General features: G+C 42.6%; 4 protein-coding genes across 4 annotated transcripts; all 4 read left to right on the top strand.

Annotated features, from left to right (window-relative positions):
* The first annotated feature begins 1,500 nt into the window (after positions 1 to 1,500).
* On the top strand, positions 1,501 to 6,530 carry LOC106654992 (carboxypeptidase A2-like). Its single transcript, XM_014375176.2, has 8 exons — positions 1,501 to 1,673; positions 2,961 to 3,539; positions 3,610 to 3,815; positions 3,887 to 4,048; positions 4,463 to 4,685; positions 5,099 to 5,326; positions 5,401 to 5,585; positions 6,089 to 6,530. The coding sequence occupies exons 1-8, from the start codon at positions 1,501 to 1,503 to the stop codon at positions 6,268 to 6,270; spliced, it is 1,938 nt and encodes a 645-aa protein (XP_014230662.1). The 3' UTR covers positions 6,271 to 6,530.
* Positions 6,531 to 8,151: 1,621 nt separating this feature from the next.
* LOC106655180 (trypsin-1-like) lies at positions 8,152 to 9,390 on the top strand. Its single transcript, XM_014375427.2, has 4 exons — positions 8,152 to 8,243; positions 8,317 to 8,662; positions 8,748 to 9,060; positions 9,135 to 9,390. Exons 1-4 carry the CDS (start codon positions 8,192 to 8,194, stop codon positions 9,309 to 9,311), a joined length of 888 nt encoding a protein of 295 aa, XP_014230913.1. The 5' UTR covers positions 8,152 to 8,191; the 3' UTR covers positions 9,312 to 9,390.
* Positions 9,391 to 9,825: 435 nt separating this feature from the next.
* Positions 9,826 to 12,299, top strand: LOC106655181 (trypsin-1-like). The gene is made up of 4 exons (XM_014375428.2): positions 9,826 to 9,911; positions 9,992 to 10,322; positions 11,240 to 11,546; positions 11,609 to 12,299. Exons 1-4 carry the CDS (start codon positions 9,851 to 9,853, stop codon positions 11,774 to 11,776), a joined length of 867 nt encoding a protein of 288 aa, XP_014230914.1. The 5' UTR covers positions 9,826 to 9,850; the 3' UTR covers positions 11,777 to 12,299.
* Positions 12,300 to 13,161: 862 nt separating this feature from the next.
* On the top strand, positions 13,162 to 14,325 carry LOC106655182 (trypsin-1-like). The gene is made up of 4 exons (XM_014375429.2): positions 13,162 to 13,214; positions 13,302 to 13,629; positions 13,705 to 14,014; positions 14,102 to 14,325. The coding sequence occupies exons 1-4, from the start codon at positions 13,163 to 13,165 to the stop codon at positions 14,267 to 14,269; spliced, it is 858 nt and encodes a 285-aa protein (XP_014230915.1). The 5' UTR covers position 13,162; the 3' UTR covers positions 14,270 to 14,325.
* The last annotated feature ends 186 nt before the right edge of the window (positions 14,326 to 14,511 follow it).

Genomic DNA, 14,511 nt, shown 5'->3' on the forward strand with positions numbered 1-14,511 from the left:
GCGCGGCGCGCGCTCGCAGCGTTGACTCTTGTGGTCTATAACGGCAAATTCAGGCGCGCTGACCTACTGACGGGGGACTGCGCTGCTGCTGCTGCTGCTGCTCGCGCCATGGGCCGCACTCGGGCGCACGAGTCGCCGATCGACCTGGCCGCCGGCCTTGTTCGCGGCCGAGGAAAATTCTGTGTCAGCTCCAGCCAGGTTTACATGTGCGAAACGAGCGAGCGAGCGAGCGACCGTATGCACCTTTATTTCTGGCTTACTTTTGCGCGTGTGCGCCCGTGACTCTTTTTTGTCGCGGCTTTTCGAAACTTTTGGAGCCTAAAATAAAACTCGACGCATTTGCGTGCATTTAATTTCACCGAGAGATATGTTACATTAATACGAATCATAAGGCGCGCATCGTAACGCGCGTATAATGAGAGACAATTTGTCGTAATAACGCCGAGCAACGAAAGTAATATACCGCAGCAGCAGCCGCGAGTACCATCATCGTCGTAGCATCGTTATACAGACATTGTGTTGCGTTGGCTCCACGTAATCTCTGCTTCTAAATTACGGGTACTCGCGAGGAAAGTGATATATAGGCGAGCCGGCGCCGCCGCACGTGATCTTGGCCAGTACTGCAGAAGCTCTCGATGCCGAGACTGCCGCAGAGACTCCTCAAACGGATCACGTACTGTATATGTATGACATTTCAATTTCCTCGGTAAAATCATCGTTCGCCGACGTGCATTTCCTTAACGAGCATCAAAGTACGAGTAGCTGTACAATGCGGCAGGGATAATAAACAAGTGTACAAACATATTCATTATTGTACTCGAATGTGTAGCGAGCTTTTACCGTTGCTCTGTATGGCCGCAGCGATACGCAAACACTCAATTAAAGTCGATATTTAGAAACAGAAGACGCGCTCGCGGGGCTAGCTATCCAACTCCTGTATACGTAATGACTCTATATGAATGACAAACAAGCATTCCGATACTTATCTCATTTTAATTAAACTTTTCTCCACCGTTACTCTGTCAGGCTCGCGCATTACGGGAAAAACGTATAAATCGGTAATTATCGGCCAATCGGATCATCGTCTCTCTCTCTCGCTTTGTGAATAATTGCATTGTCCCCCGACCAAGCATCCGCAGCCGAACGAAGAAGAAAAAAAAATCATCGTATGCTAAACAGTCGTCGGAGCTGAATCTCTTTCACTCATCCCCACGAAAGTTCGATCGTGCCTATGGTGCGCCGCGTCCGTTGGATGGGATTCCACATGGAGTCGCGCATTATACTTATGGCTCGTCGCTCGCTTTCAAGCAGTCGGCGAGGAACTTTCGTAGCGCGAGGCAGCACAGCATCGACGGCGATTCGCGCGCGCGCGCCTATACCTTATAGTACCCGTGTAGCAAGGAGATCGCGATCGGCAACCTTTTTCCGCATGCGGTGCAGTGCAGGGCCTCGAGTGCGCCTCAGCTTACGCGATAAATAATGCCGAGCTGCGGAGGGACGATGACGAGGACGACGACGACGACGCTGCTCCTCGCGACGGGCTTGCTGCTGGCTGCTGCGGGCCTCGTCGATGCCTCCAGGCTGTCTCTCAGCAAAGTGCCCAAAAACATGAGCGGATACCTCGTGACCAAAGGCAGCGGCTTTTATTTCAAGCCGATCTACGTCGACGAAAGGTACGACCAGCGCATTTCAATTTACCACTCAAACTCTGTATGGGACTTGCCGATTGTTTTTGCCGGGCGCCCGCGCGCTTGCGATTTCAGCCTCCTCGATTCGCGTGGCATGCAGTAAAAGTGTCGTCAAATAAATTTCAATCGACCATCTGTACAAGACGTATTTACGGTTGTTGTGTTTCTTACGGTACAAAAAAAAAACGAGTACGGAACGAGTTCTGTCATGAATCGAATATTTTGTAGGTTGATCTATACGTGTGACGCGATAGTGAGTCCAATTTTTGTGATTTTTTTTTCTTACCTCCGTCATCTCTCGCTTATAGCCGTGTTGTTTCGAGCGAAATATAACTGGACATTATTTTTCTATCGCGCACGAATGGTCATTAACGAAAAAGTAAGCAGAAATCCGAGACTTCCAGAGCACACAGTACACACATAGTATGTATACATAAAATTCCATGCGAATGTGTTTCATTTGTGCAGCTCTCGCATCCTTAGAGCGTCAAAGAAAGTGACCAGCGGCGACAATATTATATGTATTACGCGAGTGCCACTTTTGCCGCGCTCTCGCGAGCTCCGCGCGCGACACTTAAAAAGCCTCGACGGCACTCGATCGGCGCGTTTAATAAAGCTGCGCGCATAAATACATATTATATTCGATATCGGTCCAGTCGTTGGCCGCATCGACGCGGGATCTATTCGATTTATAATGTCGAATGCGGCCCACCTGTATTACCTGTACACTTTCTCTCTGCTCCAGATACAAATTACTTTATACAGAGCAGACGTCGCGTTGACGATCCGAGATACGTAGCTCGGCAGCTTCTCTCGTTGCCATCATAAAATGATAAACGAGCTTCGATAATGACTTTGTGGAAATCTGCTCGCGCGCATACGCACGCCCGTTATTATAATGTATGCAGGCTGCTGCCACTTTTATTGAACAAATAAAATGCATTTCCGTTGGAAACAAACGCAATGATGGAATAGAAACTAGGGGACTCAAATATGCCGGTCACAAATGTCAAGCCTCTCGCGAATGCTCTTTCAAGCTTTCTCATGTATAAATGAATCATATAAAGTCGCGCGCGCGCGTACATATATGCGTGTGCTTCGCTGCCGCCTCGCGCAAAAGAGACACAAAGTCCGCCTGTAAATCTCGTTGGTCCCGTTAAGTTCTGAGCTGCGTACAGCACACACGCACACATACACGCGGACTTTTCACTCGAAACCGAATGAAAACACGCCGCGCGCATTAATTCGAATGACACTTTTGTGTTAACGCAGAGAGATAGCGGCCCGATTCAACAAGACCATTTCTAGCGGACTGTCAGGCCCGACGGGGACGACTACGACTACGACGACGACGACGACGACGTCATCCGCGAGCGATGAAAATTGGATCGACGATATTATCTCGGGCTTGGCCGAAGACAGCACGGAGGATGACGAGAACGAGAGAAACGTAGACGGGGACGGGGACGACGATGACGACGACGACGACGACCTTTACGAGGATTACGAGGACGATGGCGTGTCGTGGCTGGATCGGCGCAGATCCACTACCTGGTTGATGAGTAAAGCCAGAGCCCGAGGCTTTTCCTTCTTCGGAATGGTCGAGTCGGCTGTTGGTTATCTCGGCAAATTCTTAGGCAACATCATTGGCTCGGAGGACGACGAGGATTATTTCTTCGAGGACGATTTTTACGACGACGTCCAGGACAGCGGCAAAAACAGCGTCAGCTACAAAGATCACCAGCTGATCAGATTGACACCCAAGACCAAGAGACAAGTCAAGTACCTCATCGAGATGAAGGACAACGAGCCCGACGACGTCAAGTTCTGGACCAGTCCGGCTAAGAACAAGTAATTGATGACGCTCTTCAAAGTGTAATCGATCGCGTCCCTTCAATGTCTTTTTCCTTCAATTTTTCAGAGTTACCGATATGGTCGTTTCGCCGATAATTTTAAACGACGTCAAGAGCTTCCTCCGCGAGAAAAAGATTGCCTACACCATTCTGATATCGGATCTGCAAAAGGCCATAACGACTCAAAATCCACGCATGCCCAAGCAACGCAGGCAGGAAATATACTCGTCACAAGGCCACTCGATGGATTGGAAACGTTATCATCGCTACAAAGGTAATTGCACAAAATCGGTAACGATCTTTAGCGTTCAAGCTCAAACATAACTAACGTATTGTGTTTCTCAGAAATCATGGGATATCTAGATTACCTCAAAGAAAAGTATCCTCATCTCGTGGAAATCGAGTCGATCGGTAAGAGTTTCGAGGGCCGAGACTTGATGGTGGCAAAAATATCGACGGGTGTGGACAAAAACGGCGAGCCGAAGCCATCCATTTGGATCGATGCAGGTACGTGTGTACAGGCGTAAAAAACAATAATGAATCCTGCTTTCTGCACGGAACATTAATTTTTCACTCCGTGATTATGATAAATGATTGTTACTCGGAATCGTGTATACATATATAGACGATCAATCATAAACACTGTTTAAATCATAGAAAGAGAAAAAAGCATGAGTTTTCCAAATGGCAGGATCCGTTAGGTCGAAATTACAAAGTAATCCTCGCGTAATTACGTATCGACGTTAGAGAGCAAGCGAGAACGGAAAATCGGTATGTATACAATATAAAGTAAAGCGCGCAACGAAATTATTATTTTAAAAGCTTGAGAATCGCGCGAGGAGGAGGCGCGAGGAGTACAACGAAAGAGAAAATTAACGGGCTCGTACGAAAAAAAAAAATAACACGCATGTATTCTCGAAGGTATGCACGCACGAGAGTGGATAAGCACGGCAGTGGCAACCTATATTTTGAATCAATTAGTCGAGAAGCACGACAATTACACTCGGCTGCTCGACGTTACGGATTGGATAATAATGCCGGTTGCCAATCCCGATGGCTACGAGTACACCCATACGCACGACCGACTTTGGAGGAAAACCAGGAGCACGCACGACGCCTCGTCAGATGGCTATGAAAATGCCAGGTATATGAAACTTGTACTATTGACTCTCTCGAGTAGCGTGTATACGTATAAGAAAATCTTCTTAGTACGAATTTGAAGGGCACAGCCGCCAAGTTTGCCTGTATATTATTTTGCTAAAGAGTTTTTGCCAAATTAGAAAGATACGTCTTAAGTTATATATAGATGGGGAATGTGGCTTTAATATATTATAATGTCTTTACCTTCATATTCGTGCGTATTAGATGTGCCATCTACAATTAAGCTACGCACTAACGAATGGCCGATTGCATATCAAAATTCATAAAAATTTTCCATGCAAAGATACACAAAATACATGGAAAATTGGTGCAGAGATTTCAGGATCGCGTACTTTTTCACATCTATATACAGTAAAAACGACTCCCACATTGACTATACTTTATGTTCGAGAGCAGACAAGCACCGGGACTGTTTCACATGCTGAGCCATTACACCAAGTGGCTGTTCGGCAGCTGCGAGGGCGTCGACGCCAATCGGAACTTCAACATTCACTGGGGCGAGGAGAAGGTCGGCGGGGCCAGCAGCGATCCCTGCCACGACACTTACGCGGGTCCGCGCGCCTTTTCCGAGCCCGAGACTCGAGCCATCTCCGAGTTCCTCATGGAAAATCGCAAGAACATCAGGTACAGTCCCTCGACTTTTTCCGCCGCAATCGACAGCTCGACAGCACAAGTACAATACATGTTTTGACTCGCAGGACCTACCTGACTCTGCACTCGTACTCGCAAATGCTGCTCGTGCCGTGGGGCTTCACGCGCACGAGGCCTGCGGACTTCAACGAGCTGATGAACATCGCCAACAAGGCCAAGCAGGCGATACACAAGGTGCACAAGACCGAGTACAGGGTCGGCCCGGCCGCCGAGCTCCTCTACCCGACGACAGGTGATTAATTTTAACGATCGACTTTTGCGCAACAATTATACTTCTTAATAAAAAAAAGTACAAGCGCACAATTAATGTGGCGCATTCCGGAGCGCTGAGTTGCAGCGCACGCGGCCGACGCTCCGCGATGCAACGCGTTGCGTGGAAAAATTTTGTTTTTCTCCGCGCGCCCGCGTGACGATCGATTGTTTTCAAACAAACGTGAGTCTTAATTATTATTCATTATTATCAGCTCGTGCGGCTACCGTATAGATCGAGTCTCGCGTGGTGGCGCAGTACGAAACTCGACTGGTGGCTTGTCTGCGTGATCGCATGAATAATGCCTCAACTATTTTTCGTCAATCATTCAAATGATAAAAATCTGATATAAATTATTAATTACTAGATACTGCGCGGAGATTTCGATCGATTTAAGACCTTCCGCGATAAGCGCGATTCTATCTCGCGATTTTTTGCGCATTATTGACCCGATGAATAATTGCATCGAATTAATTGCGCCGCAGGTTCATCGGACGACTGGGCCAAGGCGGTGGCCGGCATCAAGCACGCCTACACCATGGAGCTGAGGGACCGAGGCGCCTACGGCTTTCTGCTGCCCGCCTCGCAGATCATGCCCACGGCCAGGGAGACCTGGGCCGGCGTCAGAGTGATAGCGCGGATGGGCGCCAATTCTAGCGCCAACTGACAGCGGAATTAATTGCCAAGACTCTCGCGCGCGCGAGTCACGCATCGCAGGCCTGAGAACCGAGCAGAGATCCGTCATTCTGATTGTATGCCGCGGCTAATTCGACAACTTTTTCGCGGCCAAACTTTGACCGATTTTTCGGATGATAAAATCACTTGTGGCCTATTTTTGCAGCGCGAGATAATTAGATGGATTTGTAAATAAAAATCTGTAAAATACCTTAGTTTTTAGAGCATTATGAATTATGGACGAATGACAGGTTGTTTGTTTTTACTCAACACTGAGCGATATAGACAGCCGAAACATACTTTTTGTAATTTTAAGTAGATTTTAGTGTGTATTATACTGAATGCATGGATTATATATTAATAAAATGTGTAAAATTAAGGTTAAATATAAATTTGTTCGATAACAATTTATTTCTGCACTTTTTTTATTCTCAATGTTAATTCCTACTGACTTTTCTCGTATATTTTTAGTATAAAAATATTACATTTTCGAAGAACTTATTTTCTTCGACACAAATACTGTTATCTAATTTCCATAAATGAGATCTAATATACTTGCTGCTAAAAAAACAGAAAAAGTTTTCAATTATTAATGATCGCTACTTCATAAATCTTTAAAGAAGGAAAATCACTATATTTTTGCTCAAATAAAATTTTTTTACTTTTGGTAGCATATACATTAAGTTTTAAACGGTCAATAACAGAATACTCTCCCTTTGATTGTAAAATTTATGGCTGCAGTAGTGAAATAACTCCTCTAGAACAATTCTTCATTCAGTGCATTCATTTTATAGAATCTTCAACAAATTAAAAAAGTAATTATCAGCGCTTCGTATTCGATCGTGTCTTTTTCAATTACAGCAAATTTAAAAAAAAACAAAATGTTGACATTTTTTTCGTTTCGAGTACATATAAAAAAACTAGATATAGAAAAACAATAGACTAAACTATAATGATAATGAACGATGACGATGAGATGATCGTTGATCAGGTGAATATTATTTTGAAATTCTTGTGTTTTTAAACAGATAGATGGCCGATCTACGATCAATAAAAAAACTTACAGCACTTGACATTAAATTGGAGCAAAATTACACGATTGAATTATGTAAATTTCTCACGTGAATGGTACATGCACTAATCTTTTAAAGTTTAGATAGTTTAACTAGTTATAAATGAATACTAATCCTACACAAATCTCAATATTTTCGTATAATTACGTAAATAAAAATAGTGTTGAACATTGAATAGTAGTTTTCATGATAGTTTTTAGCCATGTAGCCATTAGACAAAATCAGTAAAGGGGCTAGCTCACTCATTGTATTTTTCTTCATGAAATTACTCATGAAAATTATTCATAAATTAGTCATACTTTGGGCAGTGGTCATTTACAAACTGGTTTACCCTAAATGAAAAAAATTTCAAGCAATGCATAAGTGTGACGTAGAACGATAAAAAGACTATTTTGCTACATGAAAATATTGATGTAGACAACAACATTCGATAGTAATCAAAATATTTGCGGTTTTACAATGTGTTGACAAACAGAAAGAAACTAATACAAATGATTAAATCCGCCATCTCTAGATACGATATTATAAATATTTATTTCTCTTTTATGAAAACAATGATGAAAGTAATCGAAAAAATTTCCCTGAATTATATCAATACACAGTTGTATAATACAATGGAGCTAGCCGGTGGTACCAATGTACTTCCCAATTCTTTTTTTACGATTGATTAGATGAAAGGCATTGATTATGTCGATTAATTGAATCGTGAGTTTTATCAAAGAAAGAGTGAATTTTTACAAGATTACGATACTCGACTTTTTCCCTTGATTATCTACAACTTTTTACAAACAAGCCGCATATATAAATTGATTCCAGTTGCACTGTTAAACATTGATCAAGATGTCTACCTACGTACTCGTTCTCAGCTGTCTATTGGCTTTGGCCAGTGCAGGTTAGTGTTGGTCGACTCGGGTGATCGAGGCATCATCCACAGAGAAGTTTTGACATTTCGTTTGGATTTTCAGGACCCTTAGCGACTCCCAAAGAGCCGATATGGAGTGCCTCCATCGATCTCAACGCTCCGCGACAGGCTCAAACTCGTGTAGTGGGTGGTGCAAACGCCAGAGTCGGACAGTTTCCTCACCAAGTGTCTCTTCAGTTCGGACCCAATCCTTATCAGTTGAGTCACTTTTGCGGTGGCACGATCCTCAGTGAACGAGTAGTTTTGACTGCTGGTCATTGCGTTGCCGCTCTACCACCTCAAGGCGGTGTTTTCGTCGTTAAAGCTGGCAAGAATAATGTGCTCGCCCATGAGTCCAATGAGCAGACCGTCAGAGTCAAGCTTATGGTCACTCACGAGCTTTACCAAGGGTAAGATTAATCATTCTATCACACACATTTTTTTGTACGGAAAAAAGATAGCACATTTCAAAATCGAACTTTCCGTGTTCTACAGTGGTGTGGCTCCGTACGACATTTCCCTGCTGTTTTTGGAATCGCCACTCCAATTCAACAACTGCGTCGCTCCCATTGCTCTGCCAAAAGCAGGAGTCGAGCCATCTGGCGAAGTCGAACTTTCGGGTTGGGGCTCAACCTCGAGGACGCAACAGACGATCCTACCCGCTATTCTCCAGTACGTCAAGCTTCCAGTGCTCGACATCCAAACTTGCGCTAGGGCCATAAACGCAATGTCCAGAGGTGCTCGATCGCCGCTACACACGACCAACGTTTGCACTGGCCCACTTGGCGGTGGTGCTGGCGCCTGCAGAGTGAGTTTACTCCCACATCTTCTGTATATTCGAATGATTTAGTTCTGGTGATTAACGAGATTGTTGACTTTTAGGGAGATTCCGGCGGCCCCTTAATATCGAGACAAAACGGACACGCCGAAGTCGTCGGCGTCGTTTCCTGGGGATTCGTGCCTTGCGGAGGCTACGGTGCACCGTCGGTATTCGTGAAAGTTGCCGACTTCGTTGATTGGATCAATGAGAACATCGCTAAATACGCTAATTACGTATAAAAATCGACGTGTAGTGTACATTCCATTCGCGCATCAATGTTTAAATAATTTCACCTCATTCATCGGCACGTAAACGTTAATAAAGATTATTTATCAACTATAAAAGAAATTTGTTTTATCGTTCTTTCTTAGAAATGCAATTGACCATTCATTTAGTGATAAAAATTGTAGATATAATTTATCGTAACAACTTAAAAGTGATTGAAGTCATGCAAATATTGAAACTTCAACTATTCATGTTATGCAATAATTAGGATTTATTGCAATCAAGCTGAATTTATAAAAATTAAAAAGTAAAATTGATTTCAATTATTGATTACTTTTACACTCGTATTCTACTAATTTTTTTAACAAATAAATAACAAAAAGTTTTGACAATATATAATTCTAGTGAATCAATCTTATCTGAATTTCACGAGAAAATTTTTCATTGGAAAAAAATTGTTTACGCAATATAAATGTTTTCAATCTTGCTCGTGTAAGAGTGTTTTTCATAAACTATATAAATTGAGAATAAAAATTTAGTGTCTCAGTAGTTAATGAACAAAATGGAAAGTCACATTGTAGTTCTGTGTTGCCTCTTGGCAATTACTTTTGCCGGTAAGTGTCGGGCATCGTTCGCTTTAATTAAAATAATCAAGTTAATTTTTAAATGGATTTTCTAATTTTTGCATAAATAGAGGAAACGAAAAGTCCACAAATCGATGCCGAACTCATCATCGATCCACTGAAAATCAATAGAATAGTTGGTGGACACCCGGCAAGATCGGGTGAATTTCCCCATCAAGTTAGCTTGCAACTAGGACGGCCGCCGATCATGCCGTACCAGCACATGTGCGGGGGCTCGATCCTCGACGAGCAGTGGATTTTAACGGCAGGGCATTGCGTGAAACATTTACCCGATCAAATGTACCTCATCGTGAAAGCTGGAAAACTTCACATCCACGATAATGAGCCTTCGGAACAAACTGCTAATGTGGCATCAATATTCATAAATCGAAATTACAAAGGGTATGTTTAACTAAAAAATTATTAGCTGTTGGTCCTCGAACATTTATCCTACGACTGGCAGCCGCGTTACTTTCTCCTCTAAAAGTACTCGTCAAACTCTATGGTTGTTTTTTTTCGCGGAATTGATAAAGTAAGAAAAATTCGTACGGAGATTACTTTAATTTTATAGTAGGCTCATTCAACCCGTGCTAGAAATGTACAAAATTGATAATGGCCTAGTGACCAAAAATATCCATTTAAAATGTTTTAAAATACGTAATCATTAGTTGGCTTGTTTTTGGTAATTTGTATGTTACAGTCATGTTATAAAATATTAAGCGTACTTTAAATAACCTGAAAATGACAATTTACTCTTCCAAAAAATGTAGATCAGCTTTCAATCACTTTAAATATCATTATACTACTTTAAGCCTATATCACTAGACGGCTAGTGCTTTTATTTGTAAATCTGAAAGTAACAAAGTTAAAATAATTGTGTAAGTCAAAGTATGAATTCTGAACAATTTTTATGGTGAACGTTAATAACTTTTTTTATAAATGCTCTAAGTATGAATTCTACATAAATCAAAAATGGCCATTTTAAATATTTGAATCCTTACATGGACATAAAATGTTGAAAAAATTAATACTGTTGGCTATTGCATGTTCAGTTCTGGTTGCTCTTTTAAGTCCGAGAGAACTTTTGGTACCTATAAACTAGCCACCAAATATTGAACATTTCTACCAAGGAAATTAAACTCTAATAATTGTAATATTGTTTTTGTTGAGAGTCATATCACGTATTATTGAAAATTGTTCAAAAATTACAATCAAAATCAAATTTATACAAAATAGTTCCGGCAGTATCACAATTACCCTAGATTCCCCTACTACTATTGCTCGTAATTATCTTTATTAATAAATGGAAAAAATTTCAGTGACGTAGCACCATTCGATATAGCATTATTGAAGTTAGCCAAACCCTTGGTATTCAGTAAAATGGTGCAGCCTATTGGTCTGCCAAAAGCCAACGCTATTCCTGAAGGAGTTGCTACCCTGTCTGGTTGGGGCTCAACTTCAAAAACGTCTACACCCAATCTACCGAATCATTTGCAAAAGGTCAATCTGCCCTTGCTGGATATTGAGACGTGCAGGAAGGCGATGAGACTAGTGGGTCAAGTGGCTGAAGTTCATGATACGAATGTTTGCACCGGGCCATTGAGTGGAGGGCACTCCTCTTGCAGCGTAAGTTAAAACAACTTTTTAATTTTTTACAGCGCATAATAATTTTTTGACATTATTTTTAGGGAGATTCTGGTGGTCCTTTGATATTGCACCACGAGCATGGGCCAAGTGAACTGATCGGAGTTGTCTCGTGGGGTGTAGTGCCTTGCGGATCTCCAGGAGCTCCGGCTGTATTTGTGAGAGTGTCGGCCTTCAATGATTGGATTCAGTCTATCATTCAGAATAATTAGAAAAAACTCAATTGATTTACTTTAGTTACTTAATTTATATTAGTGTACATAAAAATTTTCATTAAAAATATTTTATTAAAAATAGTATATTTAAGTTTTTAAAATATATTGTACTATTGATTTTTGATAAAGTAATTGTAACATTACAAATTGATCATGTGGTTATTTTGCGTGAAAAACAATGAAATATGATTGTTAGCTTGTCAAAATTCGATTTGTTTAATAACAAAAATCGGTTCGAATTAGTAATGACACGTAAAATACGTATGAGTCAAATAAACAATCAGTCTTCAAGTTCACATTGAAAACGTTTGCACTGATCGAATCAGTGTCATTAGATCCGTAAGCTAGATTACTGAAATTACACTAACTAATCTTTCTCGTTGACTGCTGTATCAAAAATGTTTTAATGCGCACATTGCATAAGATTTATATCAATGGATGAATTAAATCTAATCAATATTTATAACTATTAGATTTGTTACAAAAATGTCAATTGTGAAAAACTTTGTGTAAATAATAATTTTCATAATTAAAAAACAATAATGGAATACTATATTAATACTATACCGCTCAAGCTTTCGTGAAAAGAAAGATCCCGCATCACGAAAACAAAAATATTTCCGCTGTACTTGAAACTGCATGCGCAAATATTAACACTGTTTATAACCGTCCATGAAAGTATAATGGCAATCTTATTTTCAACACTTTTCAACGACTTCGTACACTAAAAATTTTTGAAATCTTAACTACTCATGATATTTAAAAATAACAATCATCCTATTGAGTGTATAGAATCTGATCGTCTCGACAATTCATATGAGTAAATATTGCAGTTAGATATTAATCAACGTAACTAGATTATCCTTGCCTATGACATATTAGTTTACTAACCTAGTTAATTCGCGTTGAGTAAGATTATTGAAAATGATATTTTATTAGTAGTTTTCTTTCTACTTGGCTCTATTTCATGTAAAATAAAAACTACGCGCAATTGAATGATAGTCGAGGAGCATTTGTTTACAGGCGATAAAATAATATAAATAAAATTGGCAAGTCAGGACTTTGGGATGACGCAAAAAATGTCAATCGCGTGAAATGCCTCGAGATGCATTGCGGAACGGATCCAAGTGACCCGAGAAATGCCATTTAATCCCGCCGATCCATCAAATGGCGTACATGCACCGAGAGATGCGGTTCGCACGTTGCGCGATAAGAGCGCGAGCCTCGAGCTGCTTCCTACATAATGCGCACACGAGCGTTTTTATCAATGCCTTCGGGCCGTTATCCCGCGTAATCTATGCAGATTGTTCATTGAGATTCGCGTCGCAACTGTCGCTGGTATAAATAGTGCCAGCTATTCGAGACTAGAGAACATTCAACAAAATGTTTACAAAACTCTTCTGGTTCAGTTGCATCGTGGCCGCGGCCCTCGCAAGTGAGTTCGTCATATTACAAACACATATATCATAAAAAAAAATTGCGAGCTGAATCGGAATTAACGATTGGCCGCTTGCTTGTGCAGCCACTCCGCGGATCGGCTTGCGCCTGCCGAGGTGGAATCCCGCGGGCAGCAATCCCAGCCGCATCGTCGGCGGTAACGACGCGTCGCCGGGAGAGTTTCCTCACCAGGTCTCGTTGCAGTGGGGCCTGCCGCCGATACTGCCTCTGTCGCACATGTGCGGCGGTAGCATCATCAGCGAGAGCTGGATCCTGACGGCGGCCCACTGCCCCAAGGGCGTGCCTTTCGGCAATCTGTACGTGGTAGCCGGCAAATACCTCATCGGTTCTCGGGAGGCCACCGAGCAGAAGTCCGTCGTGAAGAAGAGCTACATACATCCCAAGTATCCTGGGTGAGTTTGAATTTTACTCGCAAACCGTATTAGCCGTGGACGACTAAATTTTTTGGCCTCGTTATCCTTGCACAGAAACGTGGCGCCGTACGATATCGCTCTGCTGAAGCTGTCCACTCCGCTCAAGTTCAACGAGAAGGTGCAGCCGATCGCACTTCCGAAAGCCGACGTCTACCCCGAGGGAGAGGTGACGCTGTCGGGTTGGGGCTCGACCTCCACCTCGCAGTTCCCGGTCATGCCGGACAAATTACAAAAGGCAGTCCTACCCGTTGTCGATTTGGAATCTTGCGAAAAGGCGATTCAAACGATGGAGCCGGGCAACTCTCCTCTGCACGAGACCAACGTGTGCACCGGGCCCCTAACCGGCGGAGTTTCGGCTTGCAGCGTGAGTATCCTCGAGACTTTTCGACGCTGCGCGCACGAACGCAGAGATGGTTGATATCATTTTGACGCGTTGCTGCGCTGTTTTCAGGGTGACTCCGGCGGTCCACTGATAAAGATCGGCAAGGACGCCAAGCCCGAAGTGATCGGTATCGTCTCGTGGGGCTTCATTCCCTGCGGTTCCGAGGGCGCGCCCTCCGTCTATACCAGAACTTCGGCCCACATCGACTGGATCAAGTCGGTCATCGGCGAGAGCTAATTCAATTATCATCGAAAAACTAATTTTTTTTACCACAATAAATGTCTTGAAACTGATCCAACTCGCAACGATATCATTTAATTATTTCCACGATACACAAGCGCTTGCCTTCTCGATAGACAAAGGTAGCAGCAGCAGCAGCAGCAGCAGCAGTATGTAGTATGAGTTGTATACATGTCGCGAGCTCGTGACGAAAGGCAGGTACGGCGTGCGATTTGTACATTACAAATTGTGTGAGCGCG

The sequence above is a fragment of the Trichogramma pretiosum genome, unplaced genomic scaffold, assembly GCF_000599845.2.
Source record: "Trichogramma pretiosum strain Unisexual culture from Peru unplaced genomic scaffold, Tpre_2.0 scaffold2, whole genome shotgun sequence".
Classification (NCBI taxonomy): Eukaryota; Metazoa; Arthropoda; class Insecta; order Hymenoptera; family Trichogrammatidae; genus Trichogramma; species Trichogramma pretiosum.

Coding starts and splice junctions, on each gene's coding strand:
- LOC106655182 (XM_014375429.2), top strand. CDS start 13,163: ATGTTTACAAAACTCTTCTGGTTCAGTTGCATCGTGGCCGCGGCCCTC. Junction 13,215..13,301: donor CGTGGCCGCGGCCCTCGCAA/GTGAGTTCGTCA, acceptor TTGCTTGTGCAG/CCACTCCGCGGATCGGCTTG. Junction 14,015..14,101: donor GCGGAGTTTCGGCTTGCAGC/GTGAGTATCCTC, acceptor CGCTGTTTTCAG/GGTGACTCCGGCGGTCCACT.
- LOC106655180 (XM_014375427.2), top strand. CDS start 8,192: ATGTCTACCTACGTACTCGTTCTCAGCTGTCTATTGGCTTTGGCCAGT. Junction 8,663..8,747: donor ACTCACGAGCTTTACCAAGG/GTAAGATTAATC, acceptor CGTGTTCTACAG/TGGTGTGGCTCCGTACGACA. Junction 9,061..9,134: donor GTGGTGCTGGCGCCTGCAGA/GTGAGTTTACTC, acceptor GTTGACTTTTAG/GGAGATTCCGGCGGCCCCTT.
- LOC106654992 (XM_014375176.2), top strand. CDS start 1,501: ATGACGAGGACGACGACGACGACGCTGCTCCTCGCGACGGGCTTGCTG. Junction 4,049..4,462: donor ATCCATTTGGATCGATGCAG/GTACGTGTGTAC, acceptor GTATTCTCGAAG/GTATGCACGCACGAGAGTGG. Junction 4,686..5,098: donor GATGGCTATGAAAATGCCAG/GTATATGAAACT, acceptor GTTCGAGAGCAG/ACAAGCACCGGGACTGTTTC.
- LOC106655181 (XM_014375428.2), top strand. CDS start 9,851: ATGAACAAAATGGAAAGTCACATTGTAGTTCTGTGTTGCCTCTTGGCA. Junction 10,323..11,239: donor ATAAATCGAAATTACAAAGG/GTATGTTTAACT, acceptor AAAAAATTTCAG/TGACGTAGCACCATTCGATA. Junction 11,547..11,608: donor GAGGGCACTCCTCTTGCAGC/GTAAGTTAAAAC, acceptor CATTATTTTTAG/GGAGATTCTGGTGGTCCTTT.